Genomic DNA, 13,246 nt, shown 5'->3' on the forward strand with positions numbered 1-13,246 from the left:
TGTTACTCCCCTTGTGGGGGACCCGGTGAAGGGAGCAAAGGATCTCTTTGTGTTATTTCTTCCAATGACATGTGAGTCTCCAGTTATCCCCAAATTAAAAGTTTAATTAAAAATAGGTATGACCCCCTCCTGGCTGGTGTGGCTCAGTGGACTGACTGCTGGACTGTGAACCAAAGGGTAGGTTCCAGTTTGATTCCCGGTCAGGGCACATGCCTCAGTTGCAAGCCAGGTCTCCAGTAGGGGGCACATGGAGGCAACCACACCTTGATGTTTCTCTCCCTGTCTTTCTCCTTCACCTCCCCTCTGTCTAAAAATAATCAATTAAACTTTTTAAAAAATTGGATGATTCCTTTGTTGGGGTTAATAGTGTTTTGGAGGAGAAAGGAATTAATTAAATCTCTATCTAAATATAAAAATTCGACTATAGTATAGAAGAAGTGTATAGTCCTGGAACATATAACAGGGTGCATGACCAATAATTCATTGCTGAATCTGAAATGATTTTTAATGAAAAGGGGTGCTATTAGTAATTAGGCTGGGAAAAAGGGACAAACTGGACCACATACTCACCCTAAAAATAGGGGAGGGGGAGTCCTGCGCTCAGGGAGGCTTCCTGGAGGAGGTAATGCTAGACCAAAGGTCTGAGGGGAGGTTGAGAGTGAATTAGACAAGCAGAGAGGGAAGGAGCAACATGGGCAAAGACCCAGTTCGGTAGGAGGAGTGAGACCTGTGGGAGCAGGTGCCGGGGCAGTCTCGGGGGCAGGAGCAGGAAAGCAGCTCCCAGGAGCACCTGGGAGCCCTTGCCTGGTTTTCTGCCAAAGAGCCTCATCCGGGCCTCGGGTGACCTCTGCGGTGCTCTCCCCTCCCTTCCGCATGGCCGAAATCCATTTGTTTTGTGGCTCCCTTTAGTTCCCCTGCTTTGCTCTCTGCTCCATTTGAATAGTTTCCCAAGAACGGTCTGCTCTCCACCTCCCCAGCTCTCCGAGGTTCCCCATGGTGCTCCTGATTCCGACTCAGGGATGGGTGGAAGGGTCATGGCCCCGAGTGTGTTTGGGAAGGAAAGGGAGGGCCTCACCCACATTCATAGTCCTCTCCACCTCTCCCAGCACCAAACATGGCATGGGGCTGTCCTTTGGGGCTGTCCTTCAGGGCTCTCCAGTCTGTCCCCCTCCCTCTTTCTTGCCTCTCTTATGTCCAAACTCGCTCTTAGGAAATCCCCAACCCTCTCTATTATTGGCCTTGGAGGGTGGGTTTTGCCTCTCTGAGCACGGGGTCTCCATCTGTCGAGATTCTAGGAAGATATGTGTGTGTGTGTACACAATTGTTCACAGTCAGAGTATTGTGGTCAGCCACTGAGGCCATTTTGATGAGATTATTCACTTTTTAATATCACAATTGTACCTTGGGGAATAAAAGCTTTGACTTCTCGGGAAGTCAAAATTCCCTGGAGGGAAATCCAGGCATCATCGGGTCAATGGGACATATTTTTGGAGGTGGGTGGAGAGGGGAATTAGAAAGGGGAGGTAACGGGGGTCTAATAGTGATTTCTTAAGTGCTTATTAGGTGTCAGAGACTATGCAGACATTATCTTACTGGATTCCCAAATAGCTCTCCAAGGTAGGAGGTTACGTATCTTCCCCAAGATCACACAAGTAGTAACGCAGAGTCAGGATTTGAACTCTGCTCTGTGTGAGTCCGGAATCTTTGTGTTTACCCACTGGGCTCTGCAGTCTCCCTGGAGATCGTGTTCCATCTTTAGTACCTGAAAGCTTATTCGCCTTTTCTTTTTCTCTCTTTTCAACACTCCTACTATCACCACCTGGACACCTTTTCTGTCCCTCCTTCTCTCAACCATTCCTCTTCTTCCCTTTGCTTTTCTAGTCCCATTTTCTTCTTTGCTATATAGGCTGTAACCCACCAGTGGAAGTAGGTCAGCTCTTTTTGGTTCTCGTGGTCGGTGTTGCCTGGAGTTGCTCATGGTCGTATAAGCCCCTTGTTAAGCCAGGAAGCATTTGGTGGTGCCTCTTTAAATACAATTATTGTACTCCTGGGAAGTGGTGCAGTAAGACGCCCACATTTTGACATACATTAGATACTCTCCTCTATATAAACTTTGTCAGGGGCATACAGAAGTAGGAGTCATGGGAATATAAGAGGGAGGTTGGATGCTTATCTCTCTAAGCATATACTAGGTTCTAGAAATCAAAGCTGTAGGTTAGCTTGGGCCTAGGAAGATGTCCAATCTAAGGGGAAGAGATCTGTAACTACACCCATGCCAACCAAACCAACAGGCCCATGCCTTTAGCTGCTTAAGTTTCTTCAGTGCTCCATTGTAAATTCTCTCCTTTAACCCTGAATCCAAACCCCTAGTTCTGCCAGTCACAAGCTGCACAACCCAACCTCTCTGAATCAAAGTTCCCTCATCTGTAAAATGGGGACGAAGTGCTGGCCTCCACAAACCGTTAAGAGGAAGAACATTCATAACCAAACTTATCTAACATTTTATCTGTGCCACACTTTGTTCTGCTGCTTTACGGTGTGTACGTGAATTAATTTAATCTTCTCTCTTACCCTATGTGGTGTTTTCAGCAGGCCCACTTACAGATGAGGAATGCAAAGAAAGAGAGGTTAAGTAACGTGTGCAAAGTCACTCAGCTGGTGGTTGGTACGGTCGGAATTTGAACACAGGTAATTTCACTCCAAAGAATAGGCTCGTAATCTCTCTGTTGAGTGCTGGTGGGTCCCCACCACACGTCTGGTCCAGAGTTAGTGCTCAGCACGCGCTACTGCTTGTCATTACCATCAGCATGAGCACTCCTGTGATTGCTGCTCCCCCTGTAGACGTTTCTGTTTCTCGACCCATTGACCAGAACCAGGAAAACGCATTGTTATAATTAAACGAAGGCATGAGCACAGACTAAGACATAGAACCCGACTTAAAGAAAGCCCTTATTAAACGTCAGTTTTTAGCTTCTTTCCTGCTCATCCCTCCTTTTCACCCTCACTTCCACTTTTCCTCATCATGAAGTCCTTGGTGTCTTTGTGGGCAAGATTCTTGATGTTACTCCTTACACCACTGACCACTGGGCAGATGGTTACCCGGGAAACAGCGTAGCATCAGTGGGATCTTAGACATTTGCCCCTTTAGGAAGCATGCATGTGCGAAAAAGTCCAGATGACTAGTGGCATCTTTTGCAGCGGACTATTATTCACATTTATTTATTTTAAATTATTCACTCTATTTTTATTGTATTTTTTCCATTACCATTTGTGCCTCGTATCCCCCCCCCCCACAACAATCACTGCACTGTCGGCCATGCCCATGAGTCCCTTTTCCTTTTTTCTCTGTCCCTCCAACCTCTAAACCCACCCCCTGCCCCCGAGTGCTCTGTGAGCCTGCTCTCTATGAGTCCGTCTCTATTTTGCTTTTTAATTCAGTTTATTCATTAGATTCTACATATGAGTGAAATCATGTATGTTTGGTGTCTTTCTCTGACTGGCTTATTTCACTTAGCATACTGTATTTCTCAGACTATAAGGCTCACCCCCCAATTTGGGAGAAAAATGGGGGTGCATCTTATAGTCCAAATGTAGCTTACCTGGCTTGCTGTGGTGGGGGGCTAGCAGTGGAGTGGGGTCACAGGTTATTAAATATTTTACCACATTGTTTGCTTCAAAGATTTTTTTTCTCCCTATTTTCCTCCTCTAAAACCCAGGTGCATCTTATGGCCTGGTGCATCGTATAGTCCTAAAAATACGGTAATGCTCTTCATGTTCATCCACGCTGTCGAAAAGGGTAAAATTTTCTTCTTTTTTACACCAAGTAGTTTCCATTGTGTAAATGTCCCTTAGTTGTTTTACCCACTCATCTACTGATGGACACTTGGGCTGCTTCATAGCTTGGTGATTGTAAATAACGCCGCAATGAACATAGTACCTCAAAAAATTAAAAATGGAACTGCCTTGTGACCTAGCAATTCCACTTCTGGGAATTTATCCAAAGAAACCTGAAACACTAATTTGAAAGAACATAGGAATATTATTGACATTTGTTTGCTTTATCTTTTACTGCACATTTATGGAGGGCCAGCACTGTGCCAGGGGTCGGGCCAGGTGCTGAGGATGCTGAGCAGAGCCGGCTCCTCTTGTCTCTGTGAGCGCGCAGTGGTGGGAAGTCCTGATTTCAGTGGTCTTGTGACTGCTTTTATCTGCATTTCAGGGTTTTTTCCCCTAATCATTTGCCTCTGTGGAAATTCAGAGAGTTACAGTGTGCACTGTTGTTTTGATGTTAATCAATTAATTAATTTCCTATTTAGTTCTCAAAAGAGTGTGAAGTGGGTTATCAACAATGCACAGATATAGTAAGACTAAGGAGTACCAGACAATAAAGCACAACACTGAGTAAAAAGGGAGCAGCGGATAAAGATCTTGTTCTGGAAACTGTTTAAAGCAAGTGAACCCAGCACTCCGCTTGACTTTCAAGACAAGAGGAAGACAAAGTGAGAAGACAAAGGCACTTGAAAGCCTTCAAGAAAGGATGTCAGTTTCACAAAAGAAACCCACTTTTCCCTGGATCTAAATTCTATGTGGAATTTGCCTTTAGATCCTCATATAAGGAGCGCTGAACATGTTCTAAGGTATGGGAAATAAGCATAATTGAAATGTTTATCTGTGTCTGCTCTGGGTGCAGATAGCAAGAGTCTGTTGGGTTCCTAACGGGTTGGACTGGAAGAGTGAGTATATGTGTGTGTATTTGCGATGTCAGGGAGAAGAACAGGTTCCCAAAGTGTTATTTCACTGTAATGGTTAAACAAACAAACAAACAAGCAACCCCTGACAGGTTAGAGTTGTGTTAGAGTGACAGTTAGTGTCATCTCACGGTGACTGGTAGCATCCAGTTTGCTTCCTCCAGTTGTTAGTAACAGGGAGGAGACCTGGAGGGAGACAGTTCTCAGCGAGGCCCCATTTGCTGTCCCCACTGGGGCTGGCGAGGCCTGAGCCCAGCCGTCGACCTGCCCTTCCCAGCTGAAGCAGGTCTTATGCCAGCAAGGGACAGGGGAGCCCAGTCCATCCCTCGCCCTCTCTTCTAAATTCCCAGTAGGCACTGCACAGATCCCATCTGAGAGCAGGAAGGAAGACAAGGAAATTGGTGATGATGACGCTGCTGGTGGTGGTGGTGGTGATGATGCACAGGGTGCCAGGTACTGGGGGATAGTGGCAACAGGCTTCGTGGAAGAGCTGGCACTTACAACACACCACGGTGGGAACTGCGGCGGAGGGCAGATTACAGGCTAAGGTCTATGGCAAGGAAGTCTGTGGAGAAGGGGCAGTTCATGGAGGCTTGGACACCATTCTAAGAAATTTGGACGTGTTGGATAACAGTCGGTCATGACGAATTTTGAGGAGGGCAGTCTATGACATACTTTGCCTTACATTTTAAGAGGCTATTTCTGCCAACAGTACAGAGCTGTACTATCTAAAACCATAGCCGCTAGTCACGATACCATGTCGACCAAGGGAGACCTTTCCAGATGGGACATAGTTACAAATGCAGGAAGCAGAGGCTGTTTGGGGGCTGTCTCTGGAAGCCCCTGGATGGCATTTGTTGTGGGTATGGCTTTAATGGGTTACCTGAAGGCAGATGTCACATTACAGAAAGTCCAGGAGAGAGAGGCTGCTGAGGAAGGGGGGCTGCAGGTGTGGGGAGAATGAGGTAGAAGGAGTTTGGGCACTCAGGAAGGTTGTGGGGGCTGGGAGACTGGGGATGGAGGCCGTGGGAGTCCTTTATCCATTTTTTCCAAACAAATACTTAATAGCCACACATGCCCAAGTGCAGGATCCAACCTTTCCACAGGCTCTATCAGGGCTGGGGCTCCTTCATTTGGGAGAAAGCAAGGGGAGACCCCAGCCTTGCTCTTGAGAAGGACTCGAGAAGTCCCAAGGGGGGAGATCAGAGAGCTTCGGGAATTGGCCGTTCTCTGGGGGCCTGAGGCCTTACCCTGTGCCCTTTACCGCCTCCGCCCAGAGCGCCCGCAGAGAAGCTTCGCGTCCCTCCCCAACGCCCAAGCTGCGGCTCCGGCTGCAGCGCTGAGCCTTCCCGGCAGGGGCGCTGGGAATCCACTGACGGCCGGCTTTCATGCGGAGTCCCGATCCGCGCCCACCTCAGCCCTCAGAGTAGAACTTTTCTTGGGGCGGCTCAACGCCCGAGGTCTTTGGAAACCCACAGACACCAGGACCCACCTCATCGTGGGCTGGATGTTATCACCAGCTTGGCTGTCCTGTCCGGCCTTCTCGGTTCCCATTTTCCATCGCAGTCCGGGCGGAAAAATGAGTTCGCTAAGGTTGGGGCTCCGGAACGGGTGGTCGTGGCCCTTCCTCACCTGCCTCAGATTCCCAGGCGCCCCTTCCCCCGCTCCGCTGCGCGCCCCGTCCCCTTCTCTGGCACACGTTGGGGACTCTCCTCTTCTCTCCCCCGCCCCTTTGCAGCAGCAGCACCTCACCTTCCACACCGCCCCCCCCCACTTCAACTCTTCACTCTTCCTCCTTCCCCCTTCATCCGTCTCCATCTCCACACCCCCCTGCGTTTCTCTTTGACCCTCGCCCATCTTTCTCTCCTCCGGGCCCCCTCCCTTAGCTCCGTCTTAACCGTTCCCCACAAAGCGACTCTTCGCCCAACCCCCAAGAAGAAGAGACGAGCCCGGAGGTCGGCAGGCTCACCAAGCCCCCTCCCTAAACCCTGCTCTTTAAATAACTCCTCTCCCAGCTCCGACCGTCTGGGCCTTTTCAATCCCTGGAAATTAGGGAGCTTCTCGGAGGCGCTGGCAGAACTGCGAGACCGGTAAAGCACGTCTCCGCGTGGAGCTCGTATTTATTATGTTCCTTCTCGCCAGCCCACCTGGACTCTCCCTCTACATGCAGGGCTCGAGGGGTTCCAGCTGAGCTTCGGCAGGGGGTTATGGGAGGGCTGGACTCTACCGCTGGCAGCAGGCACTTTGAAAGAGCAACCGAGCTCCCTCGGAAACGCTCAGAAACGAATCTAGGCAAGACCAGGCGGGGTGGGGGGTGTCTGGATCCTCCAGGTGATGCGGTCTCCGGTTACCACGGGGGTCCCGGGAGAATGCAAACCCGATACCACTGCTGCTCCCTTCCAGCCCTCTCCCCCGCACCTTCTGTAGGCTTAAGGAACAACCAGGTTACACCTGTGCGTGGTGGAGGGCTGTGGGTGCAGGGGTGCTGGGAGAGGAGGGGTGTCCTGAGCCGTCTGCCTCGCTCTCAGTCCCGCCTTTCTGACAACTCACAGGCATAAAAACGCAAGCACAGCCCACCTGCCCAAAGCCCCAGCCCGAGCACATCTCCTTCGCTCACTCAAACACATATACATACGCGCGTGTAAATACACGCGCAGGGAGCCGAGGACCTCCGCACACCCAGACAGCTCTGGCTCAGCCGGGTCCCCCCACCCCGGGACTCCCTCCTCGCCTCGCCCTCCGTAGCCTGCCCGCCTCAGCGCACGCAGGCGCACAGGAGCGCTCTACGAGCCCCCGCCCAGGCGGGGGTGCAGGCTGGTGTGTGTGTGGGGGGGGTGCACTGAGCAGCAGCAGGGGCGGGCCGAGGAGCCGGAGTGGAGTCCCTGGTCCATCCCGCGCTCAGCTTCTGTGTGCTGTCTCCCTACGCGCAGGCTCTGGCTGGGTTCCCCCTTGGCTCCCGAACCGGAACAGTTGGCGCTGAAAACACTTCACTCCTCCTCCTCCCGTGAGACCCCCTCTGTCCTCCCTGCGTGCCATCTCCCCCACCCCCGCCCCACCCCAACGGGCCGGAAGAGTAACCCCCTAAAAGCTGCGAGAAGCGTCTCCTAACTCATCACCGGGAGCAGGCTGGAGGCTGGATTTCGGGGAGACTCTGGATGAGGGTCCAGCCCCTTCTCCTGGATCTGGCTTGGTTTTCATATTTTAAAAGAGGATTTTCTCTTTACCTTTGAACACTCCTTTTTTTTTTTTTTTTTTTTTTTTACAAAATTTCTGTTGGAGCTCGGTGGGGAAGATTTTGGGGGATCTTATTTTAAGGGGAAAAAAGCACCGAAGGGGCATTTATTATTTTTTTCCCTGGGTTTGGAATCCTCTGGACAAGAGAGCGAGAAACAAGAGGGAGAGCGAGGAGGGAAGAGTGGAGAGGACCCAGGAGGCGCGCCAGCCTCAGCCACCTTCTTCCAGGCGGCCCCCTCCCCATTCCCCCGACACACACTCGCTGGCTTGCTCGCCTGCACACGCACACCCCCGCGCCGGACCAGCACCTCGGCAGGCTTCACACACTCGGCAGCCCCAGCCTCGGCAGCCGCAGCGGGATGGAGGTGGCGCGCACGGAGCGCCCCACAGGCTGGCCCGGGGCGCCCCTTGCCCGGACTGGGCTCCTGCTTTTGTCGACGTGGGTCCTGGCCGGTGCAGAGATCACTTGGGGTGCGACAAGCGGTCCTGGGCGCCCGGCTGGTCTGGCTTCACGGCCCCCCGTGCTACTCCCTCTCTTGCCGCGGGCAGTGGAAAGCCAGTGGCCGGAGAAGCTGGCAACAGCGCGGAGAGGCGCCGCACTGGGGCACCATCCAGGACGAGAGCCGCTGCTCCATCCAGGCGGCGTCAGTGGCAGAAAGAAGCAGGGAGAAGCCGGGGGGCTGTCCCCGGCAGGTGCATGGTGGGGACAGGACATACCAGCTACTGGCAAACCTGGCAGCTCGAGGAGGAGTCGCCGAGCACAGCCCCCCAGTGCCCTGGAACGCGAGGACACCCGGGCCACTGCCTTATCCGATGGTTCCAAAGGAAGCCGTCATCTGGCCAAGGGTCTCCGGGAAGAGGTGAAGGCACCGCGGGTTGGGGGTGCGGCGGCCGAAGAGCTCAGGCTGACCAGCACCTCGTTTGCTCTGACTGGGGACTCGGCCCACAACCAAGCCATGGTGCACTGGTCGGGACACAACAGCAGCGTGAGTACCCGCCCGGGCGGCGGTGGCGGAGCCCACCAACTCCCCACAGCAAGGGAGAATGGGGGCAGGAGCGAGGGACAGTTACTGGAGGGTCTTGGTGGGGTGGGGGAGGGGCGCCATGACTTTTAGAGACAACAGGTTCATCCAACGTCCCCCACGCCCCCAACAGGTTAGTGGAGTTTGTTGGAAGATGGCGTGTGTGTGTGTGTGTGTGTGTGTGTGTGTGTGTGTGTTTATTGGAGACCCCAGGATTGCGGCTGCCATGAAAGGAGAAGAGGAAGAAGGGGCTTAAAGTTGAGCAGAGAAGGGATCTGTGGTCACTTTCTGTGGTGCTCGGCTTGGAGCGTGAGTTTTCCTGTTGGGCGATTCAATTCGTGGGTGAGAACGCTGATTTGGGGAGGAAGCCGCTGGGAGAGGCTGGGCAGTCTGACATGTATCCCCGCCACAGCCGGGCGTCCTTCCCCCTTCTCCCCTCCAATCAGAAGGAAGGGAACGCAGGACGCCCTGCTCCTGCTGCCCTGGGGTCCCGGCCCGCGGTTTCCGGCTCACTTTCTCCCCGCTCTGGCGGTGAGCAGGGCCGAGCCTACCCAAGTCTGGCCTCCCGTGACACTGGTTTCACCCTCCAAACCTGGGCAGCTGCCCTGGAATGCTCTGGGAGAGGCCGCCCAAAAGTTTAAAGTGTGAAGTGAAATTCAGCATCCATTCCGCACGCCTTGCCCAAGCATGCACAAGCACACACAAGCCTCTGAACAGAAAAACTCGCCTGGGCTGCTTCGTCCTGCACTACGATCAGCTTCGCGAGTGGAGTTGGGCGCTTTCAGCACACACCTCTCCGCTACTCCTTTCTCTACCGCCAGGTTCCCCCAGACGCGGCTGTATCGAGAGGTGGCGCCCTTGAGTCCACGCCAGTGGCTCTGAGCTCCGTCCGCTGCAGCCCCAGCAGAACCGAGCGCGCAGGGAGGGGTCTCTCCTCACCCACCTCCCCGCACCCTGTGCCGTGCAGCCTTGCCTAGGAGTATCGGGGGAACGGGCTTTCTGGGAGGAGGGGGCGGGCTCCCGCGATTTACCCTACTCCACTCACTTCCGCTGCCCCCACTTGAGCCAGTCTCACAAAAATCCTTTTCTCTGGCTCTCGGGATAGATGGCAACTCAGCGCTGGGCAGGAGGATGATGGATGTCTGCACAGGCAGCCTGGGGAGCTCGTTTGATGGGAAAGCACCGCCCTCTTCCCTTTGTGTATCTCTTCATGACCGGCATTAAAGATTTCGCTGGGAAGTCTTCGCCTTGTTTTAACGGGGCCTGGCTGGGGCTGTCACGGGCTGGGGGGTGAGAAGCGAGGAACAGGAAAGCTAGGAGCTCCACAGCGCAGCACATCGGCAATTCTGAGCATAGACTCCCGGGTTCTTAACGACACAGCGCGGGGAGCCCAGCCTGGCTGCTGGGCGGGCAGGACTGGGTGGTGGCTGCTTCATTTGCCTCCAGTGAAGACCCCTATAACTTTGGAGTGGGCAGCTCTGGATGTGGGGGATGGGCAACGTGTCCCTTTGCAAGGATGGGAGATTGAAGACTTAGTTCCCAGGGGTGTATGTGTTCCTTTCTGTGTTCTCACTGGATGAGGGGGATGTGTTGAAGTACATATGTCCTAGGAGGAGGAGGTGGTATCCTTAGTATCTGTAACTTTATTACTGACGGACACATTTAAACAGTATAAACTCACACTGCCTGGAGAGTTTCCTTACACTTCCATTTCTATTTCAAGGACCGTGTGTGTGTGTGTGTGTGTGTGTGTGTGTGTGTGTGTGTGTGTTGACAAGGGCCCAGAAGAGGGAACTTTAGAGAGTGGTCTTTGTAAATAGGAGTTAAATGAGCACAGCCTTCTCTGCCCATTGTCTGTGCGGCTGTGCAGCTGAGGAAGTGAGATGGCAAGTCCTGCCCAGCGCTCTCTGGGGAAATGACTCTCCAATGAAGAGAAGAACAGAAGGGTCTGGGACGTGGACCAGTTGGCCTTGGCATCCTTAGTGACAGTGATGAGAGCTGGACAGCCCACAGACAGTCCCCCAGGGGGGACACTGGTTGTGCTGCTGGCCTGTCTTATGGTCCGAGCAAAGGACAAGGTAGCATAGATGGGTTCAGGGACCCCATGTTGTCTTCTTTCTCTGGTCTAGAGGACTGTGTCTTTTGCTCCTGGGCTGGGCCTGTCTCTTTTGACCACGCTTTGCACACAGTATCAGTGAGAAAGGCTTTGTTGGGTACCAGGTCTGGGCTGCTGTGAGGGAAGATGGGGAAACATGGTAACATGGCCCTGTCTTTGAGAGGCTTTAGGGAAAGAACCCCTGCTAGAGTAATGGGGAAACAAGTTTCTGTTACGTTACCTGGTTGGTTTCTTTCTCCTCTTTCCCTGTCCTGAGGGCAGTAAAAGGAGGTGCTCTAAATAAAATCCAGGCGAGGCGTGGTGGGGATGATGAACCTCCACAAGGCCCCTTCATCACTGGTTTCGAAGTGGAGAGGGAGGGCCCAGGACAGAAAACTTGGGCCCTAGCATCAGGCTCTTTTGACATGAAAAGAGAATTCCATCTTCTCGTCTGACTTCAAAAGTGTTAAATCCGTCCTACTCTGGGAAGGCCACCAGGTTAATTTACATGCTGTCCTCCCAAATGCCTTTGGTGGACCTCATTAGTCCATGTGAGTTCCCTTCGGGGGAGTTTTCAGTCCCCTGGAGAGCTGGAAGTTGAACTCCACTCTGCCAGTCTGCAGCAGCCAGGCATGTAGAAGTGAACAGGCCAGGCCAAGACCTCCACCCCACCGCATGGGTCCAGCATGTGCCCAGGGGCTCAATGGGCGGAAGGATATCCTTGTCCCGGGCTTGGAACATGTATTCACTTTGGGCCCAGGAGTGGGGTGGAATGGCTTGTGGGGGCGATTGCCCACCAGGCTTGAGACGGAAGGCATCAGGAGGAATGGAGTCACTGTCCCTTGTTGACCGTTCTTACCCTGCCACGTGTTCCGGGGGGGAGAGGTGAGTGGACTTGGACTTGGAGCCTGAGTAATTTGCCATTTATTCTCTCCAGCTGTCTCCAGCTGGGATCCTGGTGATTAATGGGTTAGGGAATGTTTCACAAACACCCGGAGGGAGCCCTGTTCTCGTGGTTTACAGGGGAACAGCAAACATCATTCTGCCATTCTCCTACGGAAGGAGGGAAGAGGCTCCCTCTTGGTCAGTGAGTTGGCAGGTGGCTGTGGAGAGCTGTGAAGGCCTCCTCCTCCCTGGAGCAACCCTTGGTGGGGACCCCCATTCCTGGTATTGAGGTGACAGTGCTGCCTCTCCTTGGGTGGATCCTCACCACTTTCCAGCAGCTCACCCCGGAGGCAGCAATCTGCAGGCTGCTGCCCCTGCAGTGTGTCTGGTTGGAACGGCTTGCCAGATAGTTTTCAGTTACTGTGCCCAACGCTGCACCTTGGCGAAGAGAAATGGGAGATGTTGACAATCCCAGGTCCCTATCCGATGACCCCTCCCTGGGTGTGCTAGGAGGTGGGGACACACGATTCTGCCAGGCGGGATTGCATACCCTTAACTAATTCAGCTGAATTGTGTTCTAAAATATTTACTCCTAATGTGCAAAATAGTGGCAGATTTGATCAGATTAATTGTATTTCACTCACTTGAGCATCTAATTGTGGCTCCCAAACAGATTTTTCAAATAGCTTTTGGCTGCATTGTCCAGCCTTTACCGTGTCTGCTCACAGTCCCCAAAGTCACAATATCTTAATGCATTTTGCCTTCTCGGAGGCCTCATAAAGAAGCCTGCCACAGAAGCCATTTGCCAAAAAGAATCTGTTTTTAATTAATATTATGGGGGAACCGTCTCAGTTGAGATGTCGCTGGGAAAGGCAGAGAGCACTGATTGCTGCTGGTCACTGTTGTCCTGAGGGAGGAAGAGGAGGAGGGGGCAGACACAGGCTACTTGTCTGCTCTGTGCTTCCTCTGATGTCTGGCTTACAGAGTGTTATTTGCTTCTCAGATCCTGCAGTGGTTTCCAAAGTGAGCAGAAGTTGCAAACTCCGTAATCGGAAGGCCTGATTGAATGACTGCAGAAGTGCAGTGGCTGGAGCTTGCTTTGGAGTTGACAAGGAAGGAAAGGCAGGAAGTGGCTTCTCCAACTGTGCTGGGTTTAAGGGGAAGTGAGGGGTTGCAGCTCCAGGGGCAAGAAGGCTCAGAGGGCAGAAGGGAGAAGTGCTTTTCCTTCTGGCTGTGTAAATCGGTTATGCGATGAGGGGTGG

The 13,246-nt window shown here is 52.9% G+C and overlaps 1 protein-coding gene across 1 annotated transcript in view; it reads left to right on the forward strand.

Moving 5' to 3' along the window:
• Window positions 1–8,137: 8,137 nt before the first annotated feature.
• Window positions 8,138–13,246, forward strand: part of SORCS3 (sortilin related VPS10 domain containing receptor 3) — a 559,312-nt gene continuing 554,203 nt past the window's right edge. The window contains exon 1 of the mRNA XM_037159520.2: window positions 8,138–8,968. Within this exon, the coding sequence (XP_037015415.2) occupies window positions 8,342–8,968 (627 nt within the window). The 5' untranslated portion in view covers window positions 8,138–8,341. The remainder of the gene's footprint in view (window positions 8,969–13,246) is intronic.

The sequence above is a fragment of the Artibeus jamaicensis genome, unplaced genomic scaffold (genome assembly GCF_021234435.1).
Source record: "Artibeus jamaicensis isolate MK-2021 breed Jamaican fruit bat unplaced genomic scaffold, CSHL_Jam_final contig_490, whole genome shotgun sequence".
Classification (NCBI taxonomy): Eukaryota; Metazoa; Chordata; class Mammalia; order Chiroptera; family Phyllostomidae; genus Artibeus; species Artibeus jamaicensis.